The 25,366-nt window shown below is 38.9% G+C and overlaps 1 protein-coding gene across 2 annotated transcripts in view; it reads right to left on the bottom strand.

Annotated features, from left to right (window-relative positions):
* Positions 1–25,366, bottom strand: part of Myo3a (myosin IIIA) — a 189,231-nt gene that overhangs the window by 98,039 nt on the left and 65,826 nt on the right. For both annotated transcript variants that reach the window (XM_041641611.1, XM_041641610.1), the window contains exons 9-15: positions 24,202–24,301; positions 15,690–15,806; positions 14,486–14,590; positions 14,308–14,391; positions 7,641–7,843; positions 1,276–1,374; positions 1,078–1,192 (exon numbers count right to left, since the gene is read on the bottom strand). In XM_041641611.1, coding sequence (XP_041497545.1) covers positions 1,078–1,192; positions 1,276–1,374; positions 7,641–7,843; positions 14,308–14,391; positions 14,486–14,590; positions 15,690–15,806; positions 24,202–24,301 — 823 coding nt within the window. The remainder of the gene's footprint in view (positions 1–1,077; positions 1,193–1,275; positions 1,375–7,640; positions 7,844–14,307; positions 14,392–14,485; positions 14,591–15,689; positions 15,807–24,201; positions 24,302–25,366) is intronic.

Raw genomic sequence — 25,366 nt, 5'->3', positions numbered from 1 at the left:
GAATGGTCGTTATGCTAAACAAAATAGGCTAGACTCAGAAAGGTCAAATATTCCCTGGGTTCTCTCATACATGGGGTTTAGATTTAAATGTATATATACATGTATGTGTATGTGTGTTTATGTGAAAAATGAAAGTATAAAGAGGGTTATGATGAGAGGGAGAAGAGGTGTACATCAAAGCAGGTGTGAGTTTAAGGGAGGGCAGTGGAATAGAAGGCATGGAAAAAGGAGGAGGGAGGACATGGAGGGATGGAGGGTTGCAGGGATAGGGCAGTAGGGGAAAGGAGATCAATAAATGGGCAAACAAGAATGATAGAATAATATATATTATGAAAATGCTACAATGAAACCTAATAATTTGTATGCCATTCATAAACATATTTAAAGAACTAAAATACAAAAATTTAAGGGGAATAAATCTAGAGATACAGAAAAAACTTAAATAGTATAAGAAAATTCAGCAATTAAATTTATGGCTTAAATGTGAGTTGATTTTCCAGAAAAATTCAAGTAACTAAAGGGGAACATAAAAATATAACAAGGTACTTAATATGGAAGACTCAGAAACATGATAAAAGGCTTTATATTGAGGCCGCTGTGATGGCTCAGCTGGTAAGGTACCTGTTGCAAGCATGAGAACCCCCAAATTAAGATCCCAAGAACCCATATATACAAAAGTCAGACTTGCAGTGTATGCTGGTAACCCAGCATTGGGCTACAGAGGGTGTTGGAGGTTGGGGGATCCTTGAAATCTACCTGCCAGGCGAGCCAAACTGATGAGCTTCAGATTCAGTGAGACCCTTTCTCAAAGCATAGGCAGAGAACCATTGAGTAAAGACACGTGATCTTGACTTCAGGCCTTTATATGCATCTGCATACATATGTGCACATACCCCACACATGCAGAGCAACGCCACACCCATCACCATGCACATATAATGGCAATGACTACTGTATAAAGCCCTGAGCATAGTTCCTGGCATATATTAACCAGCCAGTGAATTAGCTAATTCTCATCATTAACGAAGACTTTTAAAAAGATACTAGGAAAGTGGTTCAAACATCTCTGGTACTTACCTCCATCGTAAAACCAATGACTTTGAAACATTGCTCAATTAGTTCATACTGGGATTTATAGAAACTGTTATTCATCATGTCCTGCACTGTTCTGAGATGCTCATTTTGTAAGTACCTGAAAAAAGTATGAGAGGGAAGGTAAAAATCTAAAATTCATCAAAAGAGAAAGCACCATCACAGTACAACCTGGAGGATTACCTGGGCGGCTTATTTTCAGGCAATTTGTAAAGGGCTAGTTTCTTCTTTTCCGCTAACCCAGCATAAATGTAGTAAAAAATATGAAAATTTTTTTCTCCACTGAAAAAAATAAGACATTTTCAGGAAGATGGTTAATAAGGACATTTATTAACTATTAAAATGGCACCCCAATATTAGTGTTAGAACAATCAACAGCTGTGATAGCCCATATGGGCTTCCTTGAACATTACATTTTGGCTTTCTGTTGTTATGCCATTGTTTTCAACTATTAGAATCATTAGTGGTAGCTCTAAACATCACAGCATTTGTGAGTGACTCTCTAGGAATTTTTCTAGGTACCAGGAACATATAATGAACAAAACAATCAGAAATGTTTAACTTCTAGAACATCAGTAGGGATAGCCAGAAAAAGAAATAAGATACACAGTATGCCAAGTGTAGGTAAATGTTGAATTATCTCAGTTATCCTCTACAAGGCCTTGGGGTAGGCATCATTCCTGCTTTACATATTCAGGAAACTGAAGCTTAGTGCTCCCCATCTCAACCAAAATCACAGAACCCATGGCTCTCCTGCATTCAGACCAGGTCTTCCTGACTGTGATGGCCACACCTCCTCCATCTTTTTATCTTTCTGAAGCTCAGTTTTCCCATATATGTGAGGCATCTCCTAATAATTCAAGCTCTATGACTTGAATTCTAATCCCCTCCTCCCTATAGCTAGGGTGAGTAAGGCATACCTTCATAGGGATCCAAAAAACCAATTAATACACAAGGGATAAATCCTGATTCCACAGCCAGTGGCCCCACCGACTGCCCAAGCATCCACATTCAGAAGGCCTAGTTCAGTCCTATGCAAGTTCCCCAACTATCAGCCCCGAGTTAATGAGCTCCTACTAACTTGGCTCAGCTGTCTCTGTGTGTTTCCCCATCTTAATTTTGACCACTTTGCTCATATAATCCCTCCTCCCTTTCTTCGACTGGACTCTGGGAGCTCAGCCATGGCTTAGCTGTGGATCTCTGCATCTGCTTCCAACAGTTCTAGATGAAAGTTCTATAATGACTATTAGGGTGGTCATCAGTTTGATTATAGGTGAAGGCCAGTGTAGGCACCATCTCCACTATTGCTAAGAGTCTTAGCTGGGGTCATCCTTGTAAATTCCTGTGAGTTTTCCTACCACCAGATTTCTCCCTAACCCTATAATGGCTCCCTCTATCAAGACACATCTTTCCTTGCACTTCCTCTCTATCCTTCCTCTAACTCAACTATCCTGTTCTACCATGTTCTCCTCCCCACTGCCCTTCACAACCACCTCCCAACTTAGGAGATCTTATCCATTTCCCCTTTCTAGGGGCATCCAAGCATGTCTCTCTTAGGGTCCTCCCTGCTACCTACCTTCTCAGAGGTTATGGATAATAGCCTGGTTATCCTTTTCTTTACATTTAATATCCACTTATGAGTGAGTACATACCGTGCTTGAAAAGATAGGGTTTTAGGGCTGGCTGCTGCCCCAAGAGCAGACACGCCCCTTATTTTAAACCTTTTAACTTAATTTTGAGTAGCATAAAGATAGAATCTAGGGTCTCAGACATGCTATGTAAGCACTGTACTGCTGAGATCCACCCAGCCTGCATATCCATCCTAGAAAGCCACACAAATTCTCTTCTTCAATGCCACCATCTGTTGCTTGTTGCAGACACCATTGAGATGTCAAGAAGTTTATTACAGACAACATTGTACTTAGCAAAAGTAACCCTAAAGACATGAAAATGGCTTGGGAACTTGCTGGGATGAGGGAAGCTATAAGGATAAGAGAGGGGGACAAGAATATATTACACACTGGTATGAAATTGTCAAAGAATAAATAAATTTTTTAAAACTTAGAACAAAGCTAAAAGCTTTGTTTAGTTCTTGTCTATTTGGCACCAGTAAACAATAAAGCTTCTCTGGGGTTAACACACTATATAATTTATTTGCTTTCTTCTCTTGGTGTCGCATTGATTGCTCTGTATGTCACTTCTTAAAGCGCTGCTGTGAGGCAATGTATAATTAGTGAAGTGACTCATAAACGTAGACACACAAACTTAGCAGATTTCTCTACTGCTATCACTTTACTAAGACTGCAATTTTATAAGGCCTGGAGTTACTTTGGGAAATGCACTGACCTTCAGTGGATAAACAACCAGAGAGTTAAAGCAACAAGAAAAAAACTCATCTCCAAAGGTCCCACCTTAGCCCACATCAAATGTTCACTTAAGGTTCAGTGTCACACAGAGCTTGCTGTTCCCAGGTTGGGGCTCCAGGACAAACTCAGGGTCTCGGTGAAGATAAATGGTGTTCCTCCGACCCTAGGTCCACACACAGTATTTTTTGTTTTGTTTTGTTTTTTGAGACAGGGTTTCTCTGTAGCTTTGGAGTCTGTCCTAGAATATACTCTGTAGACCAGGGTGGCCTCAAACTCACAGAGATCCGCCTGCCTCTGCCTCCTGAGTGCTGGGATTAAAGGTGTGCGCCACCACTGCCCAGCCTGATTCTGAAGAAACTAGAGTTTGAACCAAAGCATGCAGTACTCTTAAGAAATAATGAACTACTCCCTCCCCACAAAATCTTAGTTCTTTTTAAGTCTCCTGTATGTTGCACACGTAAACATTCAATAAATACTTGTCAATGAATGAATGAATGAATGAATAAACTATCCAGAGGACAAGGTTCAAACTTCAGCTTTTGGCATTAGCTGGCCTGTTCTCCCAGTTTCTTTCTTCCTGTGTGAAAGAGACAATGCAGCAAGAGACACAAATTCATTGGCGCGGTTAGCACAGTGCCCACTGGTCCGTAACAGAAGAGAGCAAGCCTGCCAGTTTATGACTCTTAGGGAGTCGTGTAAAGGGCTGGTGTGGAAGAGCAATCCAATCAATGCTTGCTGAACTAGTCGTAAGAGAAGGAAGCTAGCAGATACATCCATAATTTATATTTATGAGAATTACCTATCATTGTCTTCAATATGTTCGTTTTCTCTCAAGCAGCCCCTTTTTAAACATTTTTCCTTAAAATCACTTACATTTAACAAAGGGTTAAGTCACAAGTTACTCGTTTGCCGTCATGACAAAGGCATTCTAAAGATAAAAGAAGTCGGAGGCTAAGGTGGATAGAAGGAGGCAGAGAAAACAGAGAAGGAAAGAATCGATCCTTTTAAAAGAAAGCGCAAGCTCATTAAACAAGATACATGTCTGTTCTGGCTCCTCCCTGCTTCTGAGATGGCCTCTCCAACCCTCTCTGCTTTTTTTATGGCCCCCAGCCCCCAGTGCTCAGCTGGGCAGACTGCAGGACCTGAGTCTCTTATCCTCTGGCTGGTGGAGAGAGGAGGCAAGTGAAGGATCTGTCTACTCATATGCTACCTGGTAGAGGATGCAGTCTTCTGGGGGTTACAGACCAGCAGGCAGACCCTGTTCTCAGCCATGGCTGTCCTTGGGCTCTGTGATGTTTTCTTTCCCCTGGCCCCAGAAGCCTAGAGATACAAATCATTTCTTGCCTTTGTTAATCTTGACTAACTATCAGCTGGGGCTAAGCATTCATTCTTGATTCTTTGATACATATCATATCTTTGTAAATACAGGTTTTTCTTTCTAATAATCATGATTGATATAGCCCACTGAAATTCATAATTTCAAAAAAAAATGTACCTATGGAGCTGGAGAAGTGGCTCAGTGAGGAAGAGTGCTTGCAGTATGAGCATGAGAATTTAAATTTGAATCCCAGAACCTACATAAGAAACTATATGTGAATATAATGCCAACATTGAGGGACAGAGACAGGTGGTTCCTGAGAGCTACCTGGCCAGCCAACTTGGGGAAAAATAGCAAACTTACAGTTGAGAGACATTGTCTCAAGAGGATAAGAGAAAGAATGATAGAGGACGACACCTGACACACTCCGCTGCCTTCCTGTGCTATGTACTCCCACACACTCCGCTGGCTTCCCGTGCTATGTACTCCCACACACTCCGCTGGCTTCCCGTGCTATGTACTCCCACACACTCCGCTGGCTTCCCGTGCTATGTACTCCCACACACTCCGCTGGCTTCCCGTGCTATGTACTCCCACACACTAACATACATATGCCACGTACATAAACTAAAAATCCACTGGAAAGATCGCTTTTAATTTGTAAAGGTTATAAAATGTTTATTTAGAATATCAAATGCAATTCAAATGAACTAAAATAGAAACAAATAGAGGTTTTAACCATTTTGGGAACACCATGTATGAAATCCTCCTATGTAGTGGGACAAGTTTTTTTTAGGTACTCCTGTAGCGTTGGCATGAAATCCAATCAGAGATTATTTGGGTGACTCAGTTACATGTATAACATTGTAAGCAAATTTTTGAGTACAAAAAATTACAAATAGGATCATAAAAATATACATAAAATAAAAAACTGTTTTATAGAAACTACAAGTAATTTGTGCTCTAGGTTTTCAGAATTATAGTTCAACACAATGGCAAATTAAGGCCTTGAAGGGATTTTTCCTGTAAGTAATGTAGTAAAACTAAAATAGTTGCTTATAATTTAGGAAATAAAATGTTTATTGAATACAAAGCAAGCTTGAATATTATCCTGTGTTGTTTTTTTGAACACATACTATTTGAATAATCATTAAGGATTTATTTTTATGGCTACAAACCCAGGGCTTCAGCGTATAATTCTAGAAGGTATCATTTTCATGGTTCTGGCCCATAGTTCCATACAATATGCTGGGATAATGTGCTGTGAAATTGTGTAATATGGTGGCCCCAATGAAATATCAGCAGGTTATTCCTACATAGTTATTCACCCAACTGCAGGAGAGGCTAAAATTGTTTAGCGAGAATAAAGAGTTCCAAGATGTGGTTGAATCTATACAAGCATAAGATATTGGTTTCTCTACATGTAGGAGGCAAATATGTGGTGTGCCTACATATCAATAATGCTATCTGCCATACATTAAATATCTTCAATTCACTGGATGCTGTGTCTAATATTTGCAACCATCAGCACAGCTATTAACACTTTCATTGGTAACCAGGCATGCTCAGTCTTTTGACACATGACACAACAGTGTTGTCTACAAAGTTCATGTTAACAATCAGGTTACAAAATGGAAATTGCAGAACACTTCACAATGTTTTAAGTATGTTTGCCATTCTGTGATGGGCTGTGCTCATGGCTGTTCTTGACTGCACCGACATCATTCTTATTAGGCATGGCTCACTATGTTAAATCCCCTACTATAAGAATTATCTTCATGGAAAGGGATATACTCATGTTTTCCTACCTTAAAGGTGAAAACAGGGGTATAGAGAAATTAAGTAAACTGCTTTAAATCACATACACAGTAGGTTACAGAGTCAAGATGCTATGAGGGTCTTAAGTTCTAAATATCATACTCCAGGTAGACTAACCCATCCCCAGTACACAATTTAAAACCATATGTCAGGCTTGGGCTGGAGCTCAGCCAGTGATACAATGCTCACATAGCATGTACAAGGCCTTGCATTTGATCCTTAGTGCCATAAAAGATGTGCTATTAAGAGTTTATGTTTGTATGAGTTTAGTTGACATGTTTCTGTAATGAAGGAGTGCTTAACATGAAATCAACATGGGAGATCCTAACTTTACACATGGAGTTGACGGGGGGGGGGGGGGAGTGGCAGTCAGAATGCATTGTATGAGGGAAGAATAAATAAAATTAAAAAGGTAATAAAACCACTAGGGTACAAACCCACCAGATAACTATAATTTTCTAATAAGAATAGCAAGGACGTTTTAGAGTCATTAAACGAGGAAGAGATTTAGTCATTTAGTTACAAACTACCAAAAACAACTAACTTAATCTAATACCAAAATAACATGAGTCATATTGATGACTTCAAATCAACTAGTAATAAAAATAACCATGCAGCTGAACATTCCTGAATATTTTCTTTGGTCCTTTTTATGTAGACACAGGAAGAAGAAAAAAATCCAAATATCTATGTTTATCTAGAAAAAGAGAAATAGTTATGTTTAAAAGAGAAGCACAGTCCAATCTTTTAATTAAATTGCTCATTGATTTTTGCCTGGAGAAACAAGGTTTCCCCGCTTGCTGTGTTCCACTATGTTAGTACCTCCTTGGTGGGGGCATAATCATTAGGCCATTTATTAGTTCCTCTTTTAGACACTACTATACATGAAAATAGAGCACTGGTGAAGGGTCCGATTACTTCTTATAGTAAGTGCCTTAAACACAGTACGTTATCAACAAACTGCGGAGTTAGAAAGAGCTTTAGCTAAGTAACATTGTTCTTGCACATATTTCTCAGAAACTGAGGTATATGTAGCATGCACTTACATGGCTTGGTGAATGACACGGGATTTTTCCAGAAGGTATTCAGAAATCTGTGCCCCTACTACAGCTCCAGAAGAGGTAAATTTCATTTCTAAGTATTTTCCAAATCTGCTGGAATTGTCATTTATAATAGTGCAGGCATTGCCAAAGGCTTCAACCAAATTATTCACTTGTAAAATCTTCTCTTGTAGGGTCCTGTTATTAGCCTAGGTAGAGATGCCGAGATATAAAAAGCGGTATAAAATTAATTAGTCTCTAAAAAGATGTCTCATTTTGGTAAGGACTTTACATGAGAACAAAAATATAGAAGAACATATTTTGGGCACACTGCCAGATGCTACAATGGGCTCCCATACATGTATTATAACTTAATTTCTTAGGATCAGGGTAAGAGACATTCTCTGTTTTCTTACATACAGTTCTATGTAGGACATGGAGTGAAAACACATCTTATAGACAGTCTAAACAACATGAATCTTCTCATTTTAAACATGGACATTGGCCTGGGACTACATCTAAACCCTTTCAAAGCGAAATCTACTTTCCTTGTATCTACAGAAGCTTCTAAGCATGAAAGTTAGGGAATAAAGCCACCTTGTGAATTCTAAGGTGAAGGAATAAGCCACGAACAGTCAGAACAGCTCATCAGAGTGGATGGGAAGAAGGGACTCCCTACTGAGGTCACAGCCTGCCTGCCTATATACTCACCTCATGCCATCTTTGAAGAAAGCATGTCTGCATTCTGTCCCCTTAGAGTAATGGTTCTCAGTCTCCCGAATGCTGCAGCCCTGATGTAGAGACCTCCAGGCATAAAGCTATTTTGTTGCTACTTCATAGCTAATTTTGCTACCATTATGAATAATAATGTAAATATCTGATACATAGGATATTTGAAAAGCACAACGGGATTGTGACTCACAGGTTGAGCACCACTGCCTTAGAGGGTTAGGGGAGAAGAATAGTGTTGCAAGGAGAGGGCTCACTTGTTCGTCCTGGCCGCCTGGCTAGATTAGTCTCAAAGTAATCACACAGAAATTGTGTTCATTAAAACACTGCTTGGCCCATTAGCTCTAACTTCTTATTGGCTAACTCTTACATCTCAGTTTAACCCATTTCTATTAATCTATGTATCGCCACGTGGCAGTGGCTTACCAGGAAAGATTTGGCATGTCTGATTCTGGCAGCTCCATGGTGTCTCTCCATGACTCTGCTTTCTTCCTCCCAGAATTCAGTTCTGTCCTCTCCGCCTACTTAAGCTCTGCCCTATCAGGCCAAGGCAGTTTCTTTATTCATTAACTAATACAAGCAACACACAGAGTCGACTCCCATATCAGAATAGTACTCAGAACAGAGGTGGTGCTGGATCTGTGCTGATGGCAGGGGCTACTGCAGCAAGGCTGAGAAGCTGTTCAGAGATTTTCAAGTAAAAAGAAGGGGTACGAGAAGAGAACTTGGACACTGGGACAAAATTGGCTCTGTCAAACATTTTTTTGAGCTGCTTCTACTTACGACAAGGCAAGAGAATATCTTCATCTACCCATATTAAATAGCCTTGACTTGGTAAGTGAGGACCACAGGACTGCAAAGGAAAACTCCATCCATCAGACATCCTATTTTGCATCACATACACACTCACACATACCCACACACTCCCACACACCCCAGTACACCTACACACTCCCACACTCCTACACACTCCCACACACCCACAGACTCCCACACATACCCACACTCCACAACCCACCCCCGCACACTCCCATACACACCCACACAAACCCCACTCCCCCACACCCCTACACTTCCCACACCCCCACACTCCCCTACACTCCCCCACACTCCCACACCCCCACACTCCCACAATCATACACACTCCCACACTCCCACACCCCCCATACTCCCCCACTCCCCCACACCCCTACACTTCCCACACTCCTACACACTCCCACACCCCCACACTCCCACAATCATACACACTCCCACACCCCCACACCCCCATACTCCCACACTCCCCCACACCCCTACACTTCCCACACTTCTACACACTCCCACACCCCCACACTCCCACACTCCCCCACACCCCCACACTCCCACACCCCCACACCCCCCACACTTCCACACTCCCCCACACCCCCACACTCCCACACCCCCACACCCCCCACACTTCCACACTCCCCCACACCCCTACACTTCCCACACTTCTACACACTCCCACACCCCCACACTCCCACACTCCCACACATTCCCACACACCCACAGACTCTCACACACCCACAGACTCCCACACCCCCCACTCCCACCCCCACTCCCGCATACACCCCCACACTCCCACACACTCCCCCACACTCCCACACCACCACACTACATGCACCCACACGCTCTCACACATCCCATCAAATTCCATGTTAAGATCTAGAACAAGGTGAAGATTAAATTAACAAATTTCCCCACATCTACGGAGCAGCATCCACACACATCTAATCAGTACTGAAAGCCTCTATCAGCTCGGAAATCAGGCAGATTAGCAAGGCTCTTGTAGACAGCACCCGTGTCAACTAATTTCCATGCTTACATCTTAGTAGGCAGAGTCACCCTGTCCCTCTTTCCACTCTATATTTCATGTTGATGTCCTCCAAACCCTTTAGGATGTTCTTTAGCATAGCAGGAAGTTAATGGCACAGCAACAGGAAGGGGCAGACATGAGAGCCTCATGACAACACCACCCGAAGGGGCCACAGGAATGGAGGGCAGAGGGCAGAAGAAAGCATTACCAACATGTAGCAGGATATAATGAAGGAAGTTCACCGAATTTTAACAGAAACGTGAAATTCTTTCAATGCGTAATTTTGAAAATAAATTGGGCTCAGGTGATCAGTTATTTTGGCTATGTGGCTTCAGTCTATAATAATATGTAAGCTGTTAGCTGTGGTAGTTTGAATGTAATTGACCCCCATAATATCATAGGTAGTGGCACTAGGCATGGCCTTGTTAGAGGAAGTGTGTCACTGTGGGGTGGGCTTTGAGGTTTCTTAGGCTCAGGATATCATCCAGCGTCTCAGCTGAGTTCCTGTTACCCACAAGATGTATGAATCTTAGCTACTGCTCCAGCACATGTCTGCCTGCACACAACCATTCTCTCCATCATGATGACAATGGACTGAACCTCTGAACTGTGAGCGAGTCACCCCAATTAGATGTTTCCTTTGAGTGTCATGGTCATGGTATCTCTTTACTGCAGTAGAGGCTGTAACTAGGACATTAGCTGTGTATCCGACAACAGATTTTTGTTTTCTTATATTACTGGTGATAGAATCCAGGGCTTAGCCGGGCGGTGGTGGCGCACGCCTTTAATCCCAGCACTCGGGAGGCGGAGGCAGGCAGATCTCTGTGAGTTCGAGGCCAGCCTGGTCTACAAGAGCTAGTTCCAGGACAGGAACCAAAAGCTACGGAGAAACCCTGTCTCGAAAAAAAAAAAAAAAAAAAGAATCCAGGGCTTAACGTACGGCAGGCAAATGCTTTACCACTGAGGGGCACAGCCCTATCACTATCTAAGTTTTGAGCTTATTAATAAAGGCACTATAAATATTTGTATGTACATGGGTTATTATTTTCTTGATAGATATCAGTAGGATTACTTGGTTGCATGGCAAATATAGTTTCACTGTTTAAAAAAGCCATTTTCAAAGTGATTGTGATGTGTTCATACTGCTGATATCTGTCATCACGTTGAATTCATCACTAACAACAACTGTTCCAGTGAGTCCCAGCTGCTCCAGGTTCTTGTCAACACTTCACCTTCTCAGATTCTTACAAAGAATTTTTAGCCAGTTTAACAGGCACTGTAAAGTACCTAAAGTTTTAATTTGCATGTTCCAGGTGAGGAATGATACTGAACAATTTGTCACTAGTTGCCATCTGTGTAACACTAATGGAGGTGGTCCTCATTTTTCCATTTCTTGTCATTTAATTTCTTAATATTGAGTTTAAGACATTTTCATATTTCTATATCTGTATTAGTTATGCAATTTCCTGATATTTTCTCTTGGATGAGGCTTATGTTCAATGTTTGCTTTAATTTTTAACAATAGCATCAGATAAAATAAATTAAATTTTGGTGGAATCAAAGTCTTCCTTTTATGAATTGCTCATTTTGTTCCATCTAAGACATTTCTCATTAATTTAAGATCACAACAAACATCCCTATTTTGCTTTCAAGTTTGTGATTTTACCATTCATATCTAGTACCTATTTGTATTAACTTTATATAACATGTGAGTTCCAGACTTTGTTTGCAGGGGCACAGGCAATTCATCAACATTATTTGCTAAAAATTATCTATTAATTGACTAACCATCTTTGACAAAAATAAGTATGTGTAGACTCAGTCTGTTGCATGAATCTGTCTGTCACCATTCCTTAGAGACACACTTCAGTGCTCCAACTTTGTAGGAAGCCAAGAAGACAAAGAATGTGGTGCCTCAACCTTGTTCTTTTTAAAAATCATTTGGTTATTACAGTTCCTTTGCCTTGTCATACAAACTTTTTGGCCTGGCATGCTAATATTTATTACAAACTTCTTCTGAAGAGGTGGAAGAGGATGAGGAGGAACAGCAGGATACAAGTGATCTGAAGGGGAAAATGGGAAAGGGGGTTAGAGAGAGAGGAGGAGGGAAATACAGAAGGATGAAGGTGCTGACTAAAAGAACAATAAAGAGGCCTGAAAAGCCACAAGAAATCATATTATTAACTACTTTAAAAATCTAGAAAATACATAATATTTTATTATCATTATAAATTTTCATAACATTATAAATATATTACATGTTTATGTGTATATTATATATAATAATAAAGTATTATATGTATAATTATGAATTATACATATATAGTTTTAATAAACTTTTCTCTTCTGGACAGATGGTGCCTCCTCCAACAGCCACAGACCACCCAGCGAAAACCCCAATACCAAATATGAAAGGATCTTTTTTTTTTTAGATTTTGGCCAGGGCTGTCCAAGAGACTCCCAAATCATACAGCATATTGTTGTTGCCCTTGGTTTTCCCCTGGGAGGTGGAAAGTAAGTCTCTATTGTTGAGGACCTCATGTACTTGAAGAACAGGTCCGGAGATCTCTAAACTGGAAATGATCTAAATTCCCCTTCCCTGAGGACTAGCTCTCGCGGTACCAGAAGGCACAATGTAAGCTTTTGAAGGAAGGAGGTAACCAACATTCTTATCCAGCCATGATGCCTGTATATCAGCATGGTAAGATGTACCTTAAGAGTACAGTGGTGGCATGCATATTAACAGATTTCTAATTGGACTAAGGAAAAGAGAAACCATGACTAGTACTAAAAACCTAGCTAACTTCTCAGTGCCAATGAAGACATCATTGGAAAATCTGCAACCACTAAGTTACTAAACTAGCATGATCCCTAACAACAATATACTAGCATGATCACTAACAACTACATAAACTAGCATGATCCCTGACAACTACATAACCTAGAATGATCCCTAACAACAATATAAACTAGCATGATCCCTAACAACATAAAAACTTTTGTCCTGTTCCCACAGTTTGTTGTTGTCCTCACCCCTCATCCAGGAAACTTCTCTTTTCTACAGACAGAGATCATTACAGAAAACCACAACCAATCAAAACACAGAGTTGTGGGGCCCAGTCCTAGCGGATATATCTACAAAACACTCCCACACTTATGTCTTAGGGAACATTACAGAAGAGGGGCAGAAGGTTTATAAGGAGCAGAGGATTAGGGAGTTTGCTGTGACATTTGTGTCTCCTAGAAATATCAGAAGTTACACCCATAAAGTCTCACCAGCATGACTGTTCAAATGTGAGGTGAGCAGGGATGACCAACAGATATGCAAAACGAATGGAGAGAAGCCAGATAATAACTGATGATTATAACATTAACTTTCTGTGTGAAAACCTCCACTTCTATGATTTCATTGTAATTTCAGTGAATCTGGAGATGGTTTCGTGGAGGTTTCGCATTTGGGGAATTATTAGATATGTCCAAAAGCATGTGCACCTGTTATTTATTTATTTCATTTTAATTCCTGCAGGGTTTGTATTATCTAAATCTACAAGTTACTATTTTTGGTGCTTTATTTATGATATAATTGCACTTTAATCTATAATTGAATATTATTACTGAAGCACTCAGTGCGCTAAGGGTATAGAGAGGAAATGACACATACAGGCTTGGTGCCTAAAAGTGAAGAAAATTAGAGGATTGTCAAAACAGGGCACATGCATATTAAATAGATAAATATTCATTTACTTTAAATAAATAAATATTTATTTACTTTATGCATACAGACATTTTATCTAAAAGGATGCCTATGTACCATGCATATGCAGTGATCTTTGAGGATAGATGAGGGCATTGGATCCCTTGGGTCTGGAGTTACAGATGGTTGTGATATACATACATGGTGGGAATTGAACCTGTGTCCTCTGGAAGAGCAGCAATGCTCTTAACCACTGAGTTCCCTCCGTCCTTCCCCCATTTGATATATTTTAAAACTTAAGTAGTAACAATCGTGTTTCATCATTTCCATGTAGTATCAAGTATGAGTTAGTGAATAACAATATAACCAGTTATTTGAAATACAGAAGTTCTTTTGTTAGGACAGGAAAAATCTACCTTTCCAAGGACGGTGAGGTGTTGGACCAGAAGATGAGCGCTCTCCGTCTTCCCAGCACCACTTTCTCCAGAAATAACAATGCACTGCACAGGAAGGGAAAGAATCTGTGAGAGGACTACATCCCCAGGAAACTCAGCGGCTCTCAATGAAGTAAGGGATGTGGGAAGTCTGCCTTACCTGATCTGAGTTGTATGTGACCATGGACTGGTATCCCAAATCAGCCATCGCAAAAATGTGAGGTGGGTTGGCACTTCTCTTTGCTCCAATATACAACTCAGAAAGCTGAAGTTAGAGTGAGTAAATCCTATAGAGTTTTTTGTCTTATATCTGTTTTTATTTAATGTGTAGATTATTTACATATAAAGTTCTAGTTTTTAATCTAAAAGATTAAAGCAATATATTCTAGTAAAACATTATTCACACACATGCCTTTCATGTACATGTATGTGTATACATATCTATATCTATATAGGATATAGCATGGCATGACAGAGTGTTGGTATTTAAATGATTCTGCATATTATTTCCAAAGGAGAATTTAAGGTTTCAAAATATTTTATTTGTTTACATGAAAAAACTTTGCAAATAATAGGGTAAAAAGTCATGTTGACTACTTCTTGAATACGACAATGTTTGACTTCTGACACTTTTTCCCATCCCTTGATATAATCTATATCCTCTCACTTGATTGGCATTAAATTGTACAATTAATTGATATCAGAATTTTACTAACCCCTGACCTTTCTTTTAAAGCCCAGGCCAATGTTGGTAAATGTATCATTACCCTGTACATTTTAGATTGGCATAGAAGAGCTACTTGGCAGAATATTAAGTAATTTCTAGAGTGCACAGATAAAGAAAGGACAATAGATCTAATTAAAAATGAAAAACAGTCTTGTTTAATTCTATATTTAAACCTTTAGTGGCTGAGTAATTGATAATTAAATACTTTTACTCATAAAGCATAAATTGTATAATAGTAATGAACCAATTAATATGTTAAAAAGAATTCAAAATCTCACAATGACAATTTTTACAGCCACATGTATCTTATATATAAATGGTGTAGTTATAGTTTGACTCTCCAATACTCACTTTAGAGACAGACATTAAGTATACTTATTTTAGACATCATTTAGAGATAGGCTGTTACTAGTAAAACTGCATGTAATTCACAATCTCTTATGTACTTTTGGAAAAAAAGATCATTGACAGTACGTAGATGGATTTCATATATTTTCCCACATCTATGTCTATATTTGAATGATAAATATATAGCAGTGTTCTCCAGATGACAAGTAATATTTTGCTGGCACCCACTTAGATGAAGACTCTGACTATGTGAGTTATTTGTACAAAGGGAAGGCACCCGCACACATACCTTTGTGGAGTAAAGACCCAGACTCTGAAAAGGGTTAAGGGCAATGAGTATATCTCCCACGTAGATGTAGATCTGATCTCTGGAATAACACTTCTCAAGGTGTTCAGATACTGTGTTCTGTGGCAAAATAAAAACAATTTCTCTCTCTTAAAAAATCATTTGTAAGTCAGGCATGGCAGCACAGGCCTGGAGTCTTAGAATGTAGGAAGGTGAGATAAGAGGATCCTAAGTTTGAGAAGGTAAATAAGAGTCTGGGAGAGGGAGAGGAGAAGAAAATAAAATAATGTGTATTTAACTTGATTTTAAAAATAAAATAGGAATTATTAAAAATATCTGGAATCTTGACTGAGGATTAGAGAGAGATACTAGTGGCAAACAAAATGCCATCATGCGTGAAAGCCAGTTAACTTGACAGGTAATTTCCTTGGTTTTGAGAGCTAAAGGGGAATATCATTTTGGAAACATCTTGTGTTTTTTTGACATAGAATCTGTCTCACTGTGCATCCATGGCTTACCTGGAACTCACAGCGGTCTTACAGGCTCTGCCTCTGGAATGCAGGAATTAAAGGTGTGCACTGACATGCCAATGGAAATGCCAGTTTCAAGTGTGCTTTACAAAGGGTATATATGGTACCAGTTACATGTTGTATATTGTATCTACATATACTATGTTAACTTACATATTATATAGCCTTCAAGGAAATAAGCAAGTGTAGAAGAAGAGATGAAGCAGAACCAGAAAGAAAAGAGGACAGTGTGCATGTGCTGTGTCTTCTGCTTAGAGTATGTGAAATAACAAATTCAGAAAGTAACCTTTCCAGTTGATCACATGACTCTATGAATTGATTTTAATAGTGTTGCAGCCATCATGGGCAGTCCACCACACAAAATAAAAGCAAAAGATCTGAAGCAAAAAAAGGGACAAAAATACAAAACAGATAAACATTGTACTATATTAATATGATTGTCAATAACATGATTGGTGAAACATTTATAATACACAAGCCTAGGTATTCAGAGTACTGGGAAATTTGATGGGGAAGAACTTAGAAATGCAAGAGGAATTTTTGCCTTACAAATGCTAAATTCAAGATCTGTGATGATCCTGAGTGGTTATTTGAGGAAATTGTTTATTTACCCTAAATTTACTGGATGACTGTGACAATCACCTTCCCACAAATACTTGATATGCATCAGCTCATAGAGAGAAATTAATTGTTTTGGAGGCTTGGAATGATATTTGCTTCCTTGCTTTAGGTCCTGGATGGAGTTATACATTATGGTGGGAACGTGTCACTTACATCACACAGAGAGAAGGAGGTTGGGGCCAGGGATCAAGACTTCACACAGGGCTCTATTTCTTAATATTTCCATTGTCTCCTAATGGAGCACAGGCTGGTGATCAAACATTTAGCACTGGACCTCCAAGGGACATTCCAGATGCAAACTGTAGCAGATTGCTTCTGTTCAGACTGTCTCTGGCTTTGCTGAATCTCTGAGTATAATGCTCAGGCTTTAACCAGAAGGATGAAAACCTACAGCACCACCCCCAGACAGGACAGAGGTCTTACCCTTTACCCTGCAGAGCCACTTATTTCTTAATGACCAGATTTTCCTGGAATGTGAGGGATGAGGGGACAAGCTGAGCCAGTAGCTTATTGTCTTGGATTTTGACAAGGAATGTTTGAAATATTTCTGAGGCAACAAGAAAGAAATGTCAAACACAATGAAATATCCTCAGTGCAAGTACAAGCTTTATGATTTGAGAGAAGAACCAGGTGTAGCCTCACTCCAGCATCTCAGAGGCTTCTGTGTCCTGCCCCTGAGAGCTGGTAGAGGACCGTATGCTTCTGTGTCCTACCCCTGAGACCTGGTAGAGGAAGGAGAATGTAGACTGTCTTAGAGTAAATCACACCTTTGAGACTCCCAGAAATGACTGAGAAGAAACATTCGTAACCCAACAGCTCACATTTCAGAGACCTCACTTCTTTGTCATTTGAGCATTTAAAAATGATAACAGACCAGAAAGGTGGAAATGTGACATTTTAAAAATAGGAGAGATAAGAAGAGATAAAGTATGAACTAAACTGACCAAGGGAATCCTATTTTGCTTTAGTTGACTCCATTTTGTGTCCTTCACCTGACCTCTCCCAGAGCAGATAACCACACCTTGATGAACAGAACATTCTAGTGAGCTGCACCTGAAGGTTCAGAAAATCTTTGCTTCCAAGGGAGCAGGCCCCAGCCAGCAACCTCCTCTGGAGCAGGCCTGAGCCAGCAACCTCTGTCAGAGCATGTCCAAGGCAGCGACCTCAGTGCGAGCAGCCCCAAGCAAGCAACCTCTGTGGAACCAGGACTAAATAATCACTCAGAGGTGCAGAGTAACCCCCAGGAGCACTAAGCAACCTCCAGGAATACCAAATGACCTCTGAGTGACTGGAACTGTGACCCTTACTACACCACAAAACTCAAACCATCTGAGTTTTGGATCCACAGGTACCTGGAAGACTGATCACTAGAGATACAACCACAACTCTACCAATCAGAAGAAAAGATGGGTAGACAAGGTAAGAACACACTCAATACCACACAGAGTAAAACAACACCAACAAAACCTAGTGGACCTACAACAACAAGATTTGAATACCCAAATACAGATGAAACAGAAAAAATTAACTTAAAAAATAACTTTAGGAGAATATTTAAAGAGGAATTGAAAAATGCCCTCAAAGAAATGGAAAAAAAGACAAGCAAAAAAACTTTGAAGAATCAACACCCCCCCTAAAGGAAACCAAGAAAAAGCAATCAAGCAGATGAAAGAAGTGACTCAAGACTTAAAAACTGAAATAGAGACAAAAAGAAAACATAAACCGAGTGAATGATAGAAACAGAATTTACGAGAAAATGATCAGGAAATACAAATGCAAGCATAAACAGCAGAATTCAAGAGATGGAAGAGAGAATATCAAGCACTGAAGATACAATACAGGAAATAGATTCTTTGGTCAAAGAAAACATTAAATCTAACAAAAGCTTAGCACAAAATATCCAGGAAATATGGGACACCATGAAAAGACAAAACATAAAAATAATAGGTATAGAAGAAGAAGTCCAACTCAAGAGTACATAAAGTATATTCAACAAAATTATAGAAAAAACCTTCCCAACCTAGAGAAAAATATACATATGAAGATACAAGAAGCTTACAGAACACTAACAAGAGCAGATCAAAAAAAGTCCCCTAGCCATATAATAATCAAAACACTAAATATACAGAATAAAGAAAGAATATTAAGAACTGCAAAGGAAAAAGACCAAGTAACATATAAAGTCAGATGTATCAGAATTATACCTGACTTCACAATGGAAGCAATGAAAGCCAGAGAGTCCTGGTCAAGCATTATGTAGACATTAAGAGACCACAGGTGTCAGCTCAGACTATTATACCCAGCAAAACTTTCAATCACCATAAATGGACAAAATTATATATTTCATGACAGAACCAGATGTAGCCAATACCTAGCCACAAACCTAGCCCTACACAAAGTGCTAGAAGGAAAATTCCAACCCAAGGAAGTTAGCTACATCCACAAAAACACAGACAATAGATGGTCTCACAGCAGCAAATCCCAAAGACGGGAAAAACATATACAATAACATCACCAACAATGAAAACTAAAGTAACAGGAACTAGCAATCACTGGTCATCAAAATTTTTTAATATAAATGGACTCAAGTCACCTATGAAGAGACATAGGCTAACAGATAGGATACAAAACAGAATCCATCCTTCTACTGCATACATAAACATACCTCAATGTCAAAGGAGACATCGTCTCAGACTAAAGGGTTGGGGAAAAATTTTCCAGTCAAACAGACCTAAGAAACAAGCTGGTGTAGCTATCCTAATATCTAACAAAATAGACTTCAAACTAAAACCAATAAAAAGACAAAGAAGGGCATTTCATATTTACAGGAAATATTCATCAAGAGAAAATCTCAATACTGAACGTATGTGCCCCAAATACAAGGACACTTTCATATGTAAAAGAAACACTACTAAAACTTAAATCACACATTAAACCCCACACACTAAAAGTTAGAGACTTCAACACCCCACTCTCACCACTGGACAGGTCTATCAGACAGAAACTTAACAGAGAAATAAGGGAACTAACAGATGTAATGGCTCAAATGGGCTTAACATACATTTATAGAACATTCCAAGCAAACATAAAAGAACATACCTTCTCAGCACCTCATGGAACCTTCTCAAAAATTGACCACATACTAGGTAACAAAGAAAACCTCAACATATACAAAAATTGGAATAACCCCATGTATCTTATTGGATTACTATAGTTTAAAATTGGAATTCAAAAGCAAAAATAATTTCAAAAAGTGCACAAACACATGGAAATTAAACAATGCTCACCTAAATCATCAATGGGTCAACAAAGAAGTCAAATACTTCTTACAATTTAATGAAAATGACCACACAACATTCCCAAATTTATGGAACACAATGAAAGCAGTGTTAAGAGGAAAGTTCATAGCACTAAATGCTTACATAAAAGAGCTGAAAAAAAATCTGACACTAATAAGTTAACAGAACACCTGACAACTCCAGAACAAAAAGAAGCAAATTCAGCCAGAAGGACTAGAGGGCAAGAAATAATCCGATTGAGAGCTGAAATCAACAAAATAGAAACAAAGAAAACAATACAAAGAATCATTGAGACAAACCTTTATCCAAACTAACCAAAAGGCAGAGAGAGAATATCCAAATTAAGAAAGTCAGAAATGAGAAGGGGAACATAACAACAGACATGGAGGAAATGCAGAGAATCAGGTCATATTTTGAAAACCTGTACTACACAAAATTGGAAAACATAAAGGAAATGGACAATTATCTGGAAAAATATCACTTACTATAATTAAATCAAGACCAAATAAGCAAATTAAATATACCTATAACTGCTAAAGAAATAGAGACAGTCATCAAAAGTATCTCAACCAAAAAAGTCCAGAGACAGATGGTTTCAGCACAGATTTCTACAAGATTTTCAAAGAACTCATATCAACAATCCTCAAATTGTTCCACACAGTAGAATCAGAAGGACCATTGTCAAATTCTTTTTATGAGGCTACAATTATCCTTATACCCAAGCCACACAAAAACATTACTAAGAAAGAGAATTACAGACCAATCTTACTCGGAACATTAACGAAAAAATACTCAATAAAATACTGGCAACCTGAATCTAAGAACACATTAGAAAAATCATCCACCGTGATCAAGTTGGCTTGATCCCAGAGATGCAGGGATGGTTCAACAAATGAAAATCTGTCAATGTAATCCACCATATAAAGAAACTGAAAGAAAAAAACCACATAATCATCCCATTAGATGCTGAAAAAGCCTTTGACAAAATACAACATCCCTTCATGGTAACGGTCTTTGAGAGAGCAGGGATACCAGGAACATACCTAAACATAATAAAGGCAATAACAGCAAGCCAACAGCCAGCATCAAACTAAATGGAGAGATACTCAAAGCAATCCCACAAGAATCAGGAACAAGACAAGGTTGTCTACTTTTTCCATATCTATTCAATATAGTACTTGATGTTCTAGATAGAGCAATAAGACAACAAAAGGAGACCAAGGGGATACAAATTGGAAAAAAGTCAAACTCTCACTATTTATTGATGATATAATAGTTTACATAAGTGGCCTCAAAAATTCTACCAAGGAACTTCTACAACTCATGAACACCTTCAGTAATATAGCAGGATACAAGATAAACCCCCCAAAATCAGAAGCCCTCCTCTACACAGATGATACATGTGTGGAGAAAGAAATCAGAGAAACATCACACTTCACAATAACCACAAATGACATAAAATATCTTGAAGTGACTCTAACCAAAGAGGTGGAAGACCTGTATGACAAGAACTTTAAATTTTTTAAGAAAGAAATTGAAGAAGACAACAGAAAATGGAAAGATCTCGAATGCTCTTGGGTAGGGAGAAAAAACCCAGTAAAAATGACAATCTTAGCAAAAGCAATCTACAGATTCAATGCAATGCTCATCAAAATCCTGGTAAAATTCTTCACAGACCTTGAAAGAACAAAACTTCATATGGAAAAACAAAAAACACAGAATAGCCAAAACAAAAAAGGACAAGAAAGGAACTTCTGGAGGCATCACAATTCCTGATTTTAAACTCTGCTACAGAGCTGCAGTACTAAAAACAGTCTGGTATTGGCATAAAAACAAACAGGAAGACCAATGGAACTGAATCGAAGACCCGGGTATCATTCCACACACCTATGAACACTTGATTTTTTGATAAAGATGCAAAAAATATAAACTGGAAAAAAGAAAGCATATTCAACAAATGATGCTGGCATAACTGGATATCAACATGTAGAAGAATGAAAATAGATCCATATCTATCACCATGCACAACTCAAGTCCAAATGGATCAAAGACTTCAACATAAAACCAACCACACTGAACCTCATAGAAGAGAAAGTGGGAAGTACACCTGAACACATTGGCACAGGAGATCACTTCCTAAATATAACCCCAGTAGCACAGACATTGAGAGAAACACCTAATAAATGGGACCTCCTGAAACTGAAAAGCTTCTGTAAATTAAAGGACACAGTCAACACATTAAAATGGCACCCTACAGAATAGGAAAAGATCTTCATCAACCCCACCTCAGACAGAAGGCTGATCTCCAAAATATACAAATAACGCAAAAAATTTGGTCATGAAAAGAACAAATAATCAAATTAAAAAAATAGATCACAGACCTAAACAGAGAACTCTCAACAGAAGTATTTAAAATTGCTGAAAGACATTTAAAGAAATGCTCAACATTCTTCACCATCAGCGAAATACCTACTCTAAGATTTTATTTTACACCTGTAAGAATGGCCAAGATCAGAAACTCTTATGACAACTTATGTTAGAGAGGATGTGGGTGTAGGTAGCACTCCTCCATTGTTGGTGGGAGTGCAAACTGGTACTGCCAATTTGGATTTCAATATGGCAATTTCTAAGAAAATTTGAAAACAACCTACCTCAAGATCCAGTAATACCACTTTGGGGTATATACCCAAAGGATGCTCAACCATACCACATGGACATGTGCTCAACTATGTTCACAACAGCATTATTTGTCATAGCCAGAACCTGGAAACAACCTAACTGCCCCTTGACTGAAGAATGGGTAAGGAAAATGTGGTACATTTACACTAACTATGGAGTAGTACACAGCTGAAAAAAATAATGACATCTTGAAATATCCAGTCAAATGGATGGATCTAGAAAACATCATACTGAGTGAGGTGACCCAGACCCAGAAAGATAAATATCATATGTACTCACTCATAAGTGGCTTTTAGACATAAAGCAAAGAAAAACCAGACTACAATTCACAATCCCAGAGAACCTAGACAGCAGTGAGGACCCTAAGAAAAACATACATGGATCTAATGTACATGGGAAGTAGAAAAAGACAGGATCTTTGAGTAAATTGGGAGCATGGGGACAATAGGAGATGGTACGAGGGGAGGGTAGAGGAAGGGCAGGGAGTAGAGAAAAATACATAACTCAATAAAATAATACCAAAGAAAGTCTTTGCTGTAGCCAACTGAGCCTTTGAAACCTTTGTTAAGAGCAGTTTTTCAAACTTCTACCATCTGGCCACCTCTGTAATGATGCCATTTGGTCTGGGGTTTTCTAAACCCTACCCTGCCTCTCTCCAGTGTAAAGAGTCTTTGGTATAAGCCTGTTCTCGACTGCCAGTAATTAAAGGACTCTTAATCTGATCCTCCTTGAGTACCACTCCTTCTGTGTTTCATGTGGGTAGGACATGAACTAGACATGTTTGATCTTATCTACGATCTCAGCACACTGCAGGGGTCAGGGACAGGAGGGTTGATGTGAGGGTGAGGGCAGCCTGAGCTACATAGTGAGTTCCAAGTCAGCCATGGCTAGGTAGGAAGACCCTCCCTCAAAAAACAAACAAACAAACAAACAAAAAAAACCAGAAAGATATACACAGAAAGAAACACACACACACATGCATGTGCACACACATATGCATGTATATACACACACACGGTGGGGGAGGAGAGAACACAAATGATATTTACAGATGGTATTTAAGGAATCCTTTTACACATCAGTTTTAAAAAACATCAAGAAGGATGGAGAGATGGCTCAGAAATTTAGAGCCCTTGTTGCTCTTACAGTGGACCCAGGTTCAGTTCCCTGTACCCACATGGAAACTCATATCCACCCATAACTCCAGTTCCAGGGAAACCTATTCTCTCTTCTGTCCTCCTTCTGTACATATCTGTACACCAGGCATGCATACAGTGCATAGACATACAACACACAAAACACTCATACATATAAAATACAGTAAACATTCTAAACTTTGTAAAAAAAAAGTTAGAATGTTTAAATTTAATTAAACTCAATTCTTACCTCATCCAGAACATCTAGGGTTGCTAAGTCATCTACATCCTTCAGATTGGAAATGAGTGACCTGTTTAAGTTACCTTTCTTGGTATGAATACGTTCATGTCTGTAAAGAAAATATATTGCTGATTTAGGAACATATTGATAATCAGTGAGGAAGTAAGTTTTAGATACACATCATGGAGCCAAAAAGCTTTTCTCTGCTGTTTATAGACCGAGAGAAAGTTTACTAGAAAAGACCGTCACATACTTGATCTTTAGTTTCTCCTCTGCATTAGGAAAACACAACACATTACACTTACAGTGCCTTACAAATAATCGAAGGGTCATCATTTCTATCATGAACCCTTCTTGAGTCATTTGAAATGGGAAAGAAAGGATGTATATTTGTCAAAAATATGAGGCATCATTGACATTTTTACATGTGATTGAAATTATTACAGAATGATGAATTACTGAATTCACTCGGTGTCTGATTTTTTTTTCTGATGTAGTTCTAGACCACTGGTGGTATAAGTATGGTCATTTTCAAATTTTAACATCACAAAATTTTGAAATATTAAGTGAGTATTTAGAAAACTTATTTCGGTTTTGGTTCCACATCTCCCACCCCCAAACAAGAAGCTATCTGAAATTGCCACCTTCTAGCAAAGGAAAAATTAATTTTCTCCAATTGGTTGTCATTGGATATATTAGCCACACTTAACAGTTAAATCCTGTGCCAGACAATAATTATTCATCACAAATCAAGATCAGTGGTATTTTGTAGATCCAGGAGGTTCTATGCAAGCTGCTTAGGAAGGAAAGCAATTAGTAGTTCCATCTAGTTGTAATGCCCATAATCCACAACAATGGCCAGCATGTCAAGATAAGCCTGAGGGTGCAATAGTGGCACTTGTATTTCTGGGGAAACCAACAGTTACTTAATTGGTCAACAGAAAGGAAATTATGCAGGATACTTCCTGACTCCCCTGGCAGGATTGTGCATAGTTTTTGTCCACATTTGCTGAATCAAGAAAGTATCATCTTATATATTCCCCTATTATCTAAAAAGATTAATTTGTTTTGATATATTCTTTTAAAAATGGAAAAAGAAGTCCAATTATCCTTTTAACTGAGGACAGCCTCTAGATTTCTCATCTATCACTACGAGTCCATTTAGCATAAAAAC

This window comes from Microtus oregoni, unplaced genomic scaffold (assembly GCF_018167655.1).
Source record: "Microtus oregoni isolate MIOR12 unplaced genomic scaffold, Mior012 000070F_ref0000104, whole genome shotgun sequence".
Classification (NCBI taxonomy): Eukaryota; Metazoa; Chordata; class Mammalia; order Rodentia; family Cricetidae; genus Microtus; species Microtus oregoni.
Note: the sequence above shows the minus strand (reverse complement) of the source record. Positions and strands in the feature narration are given on the sequence as shown.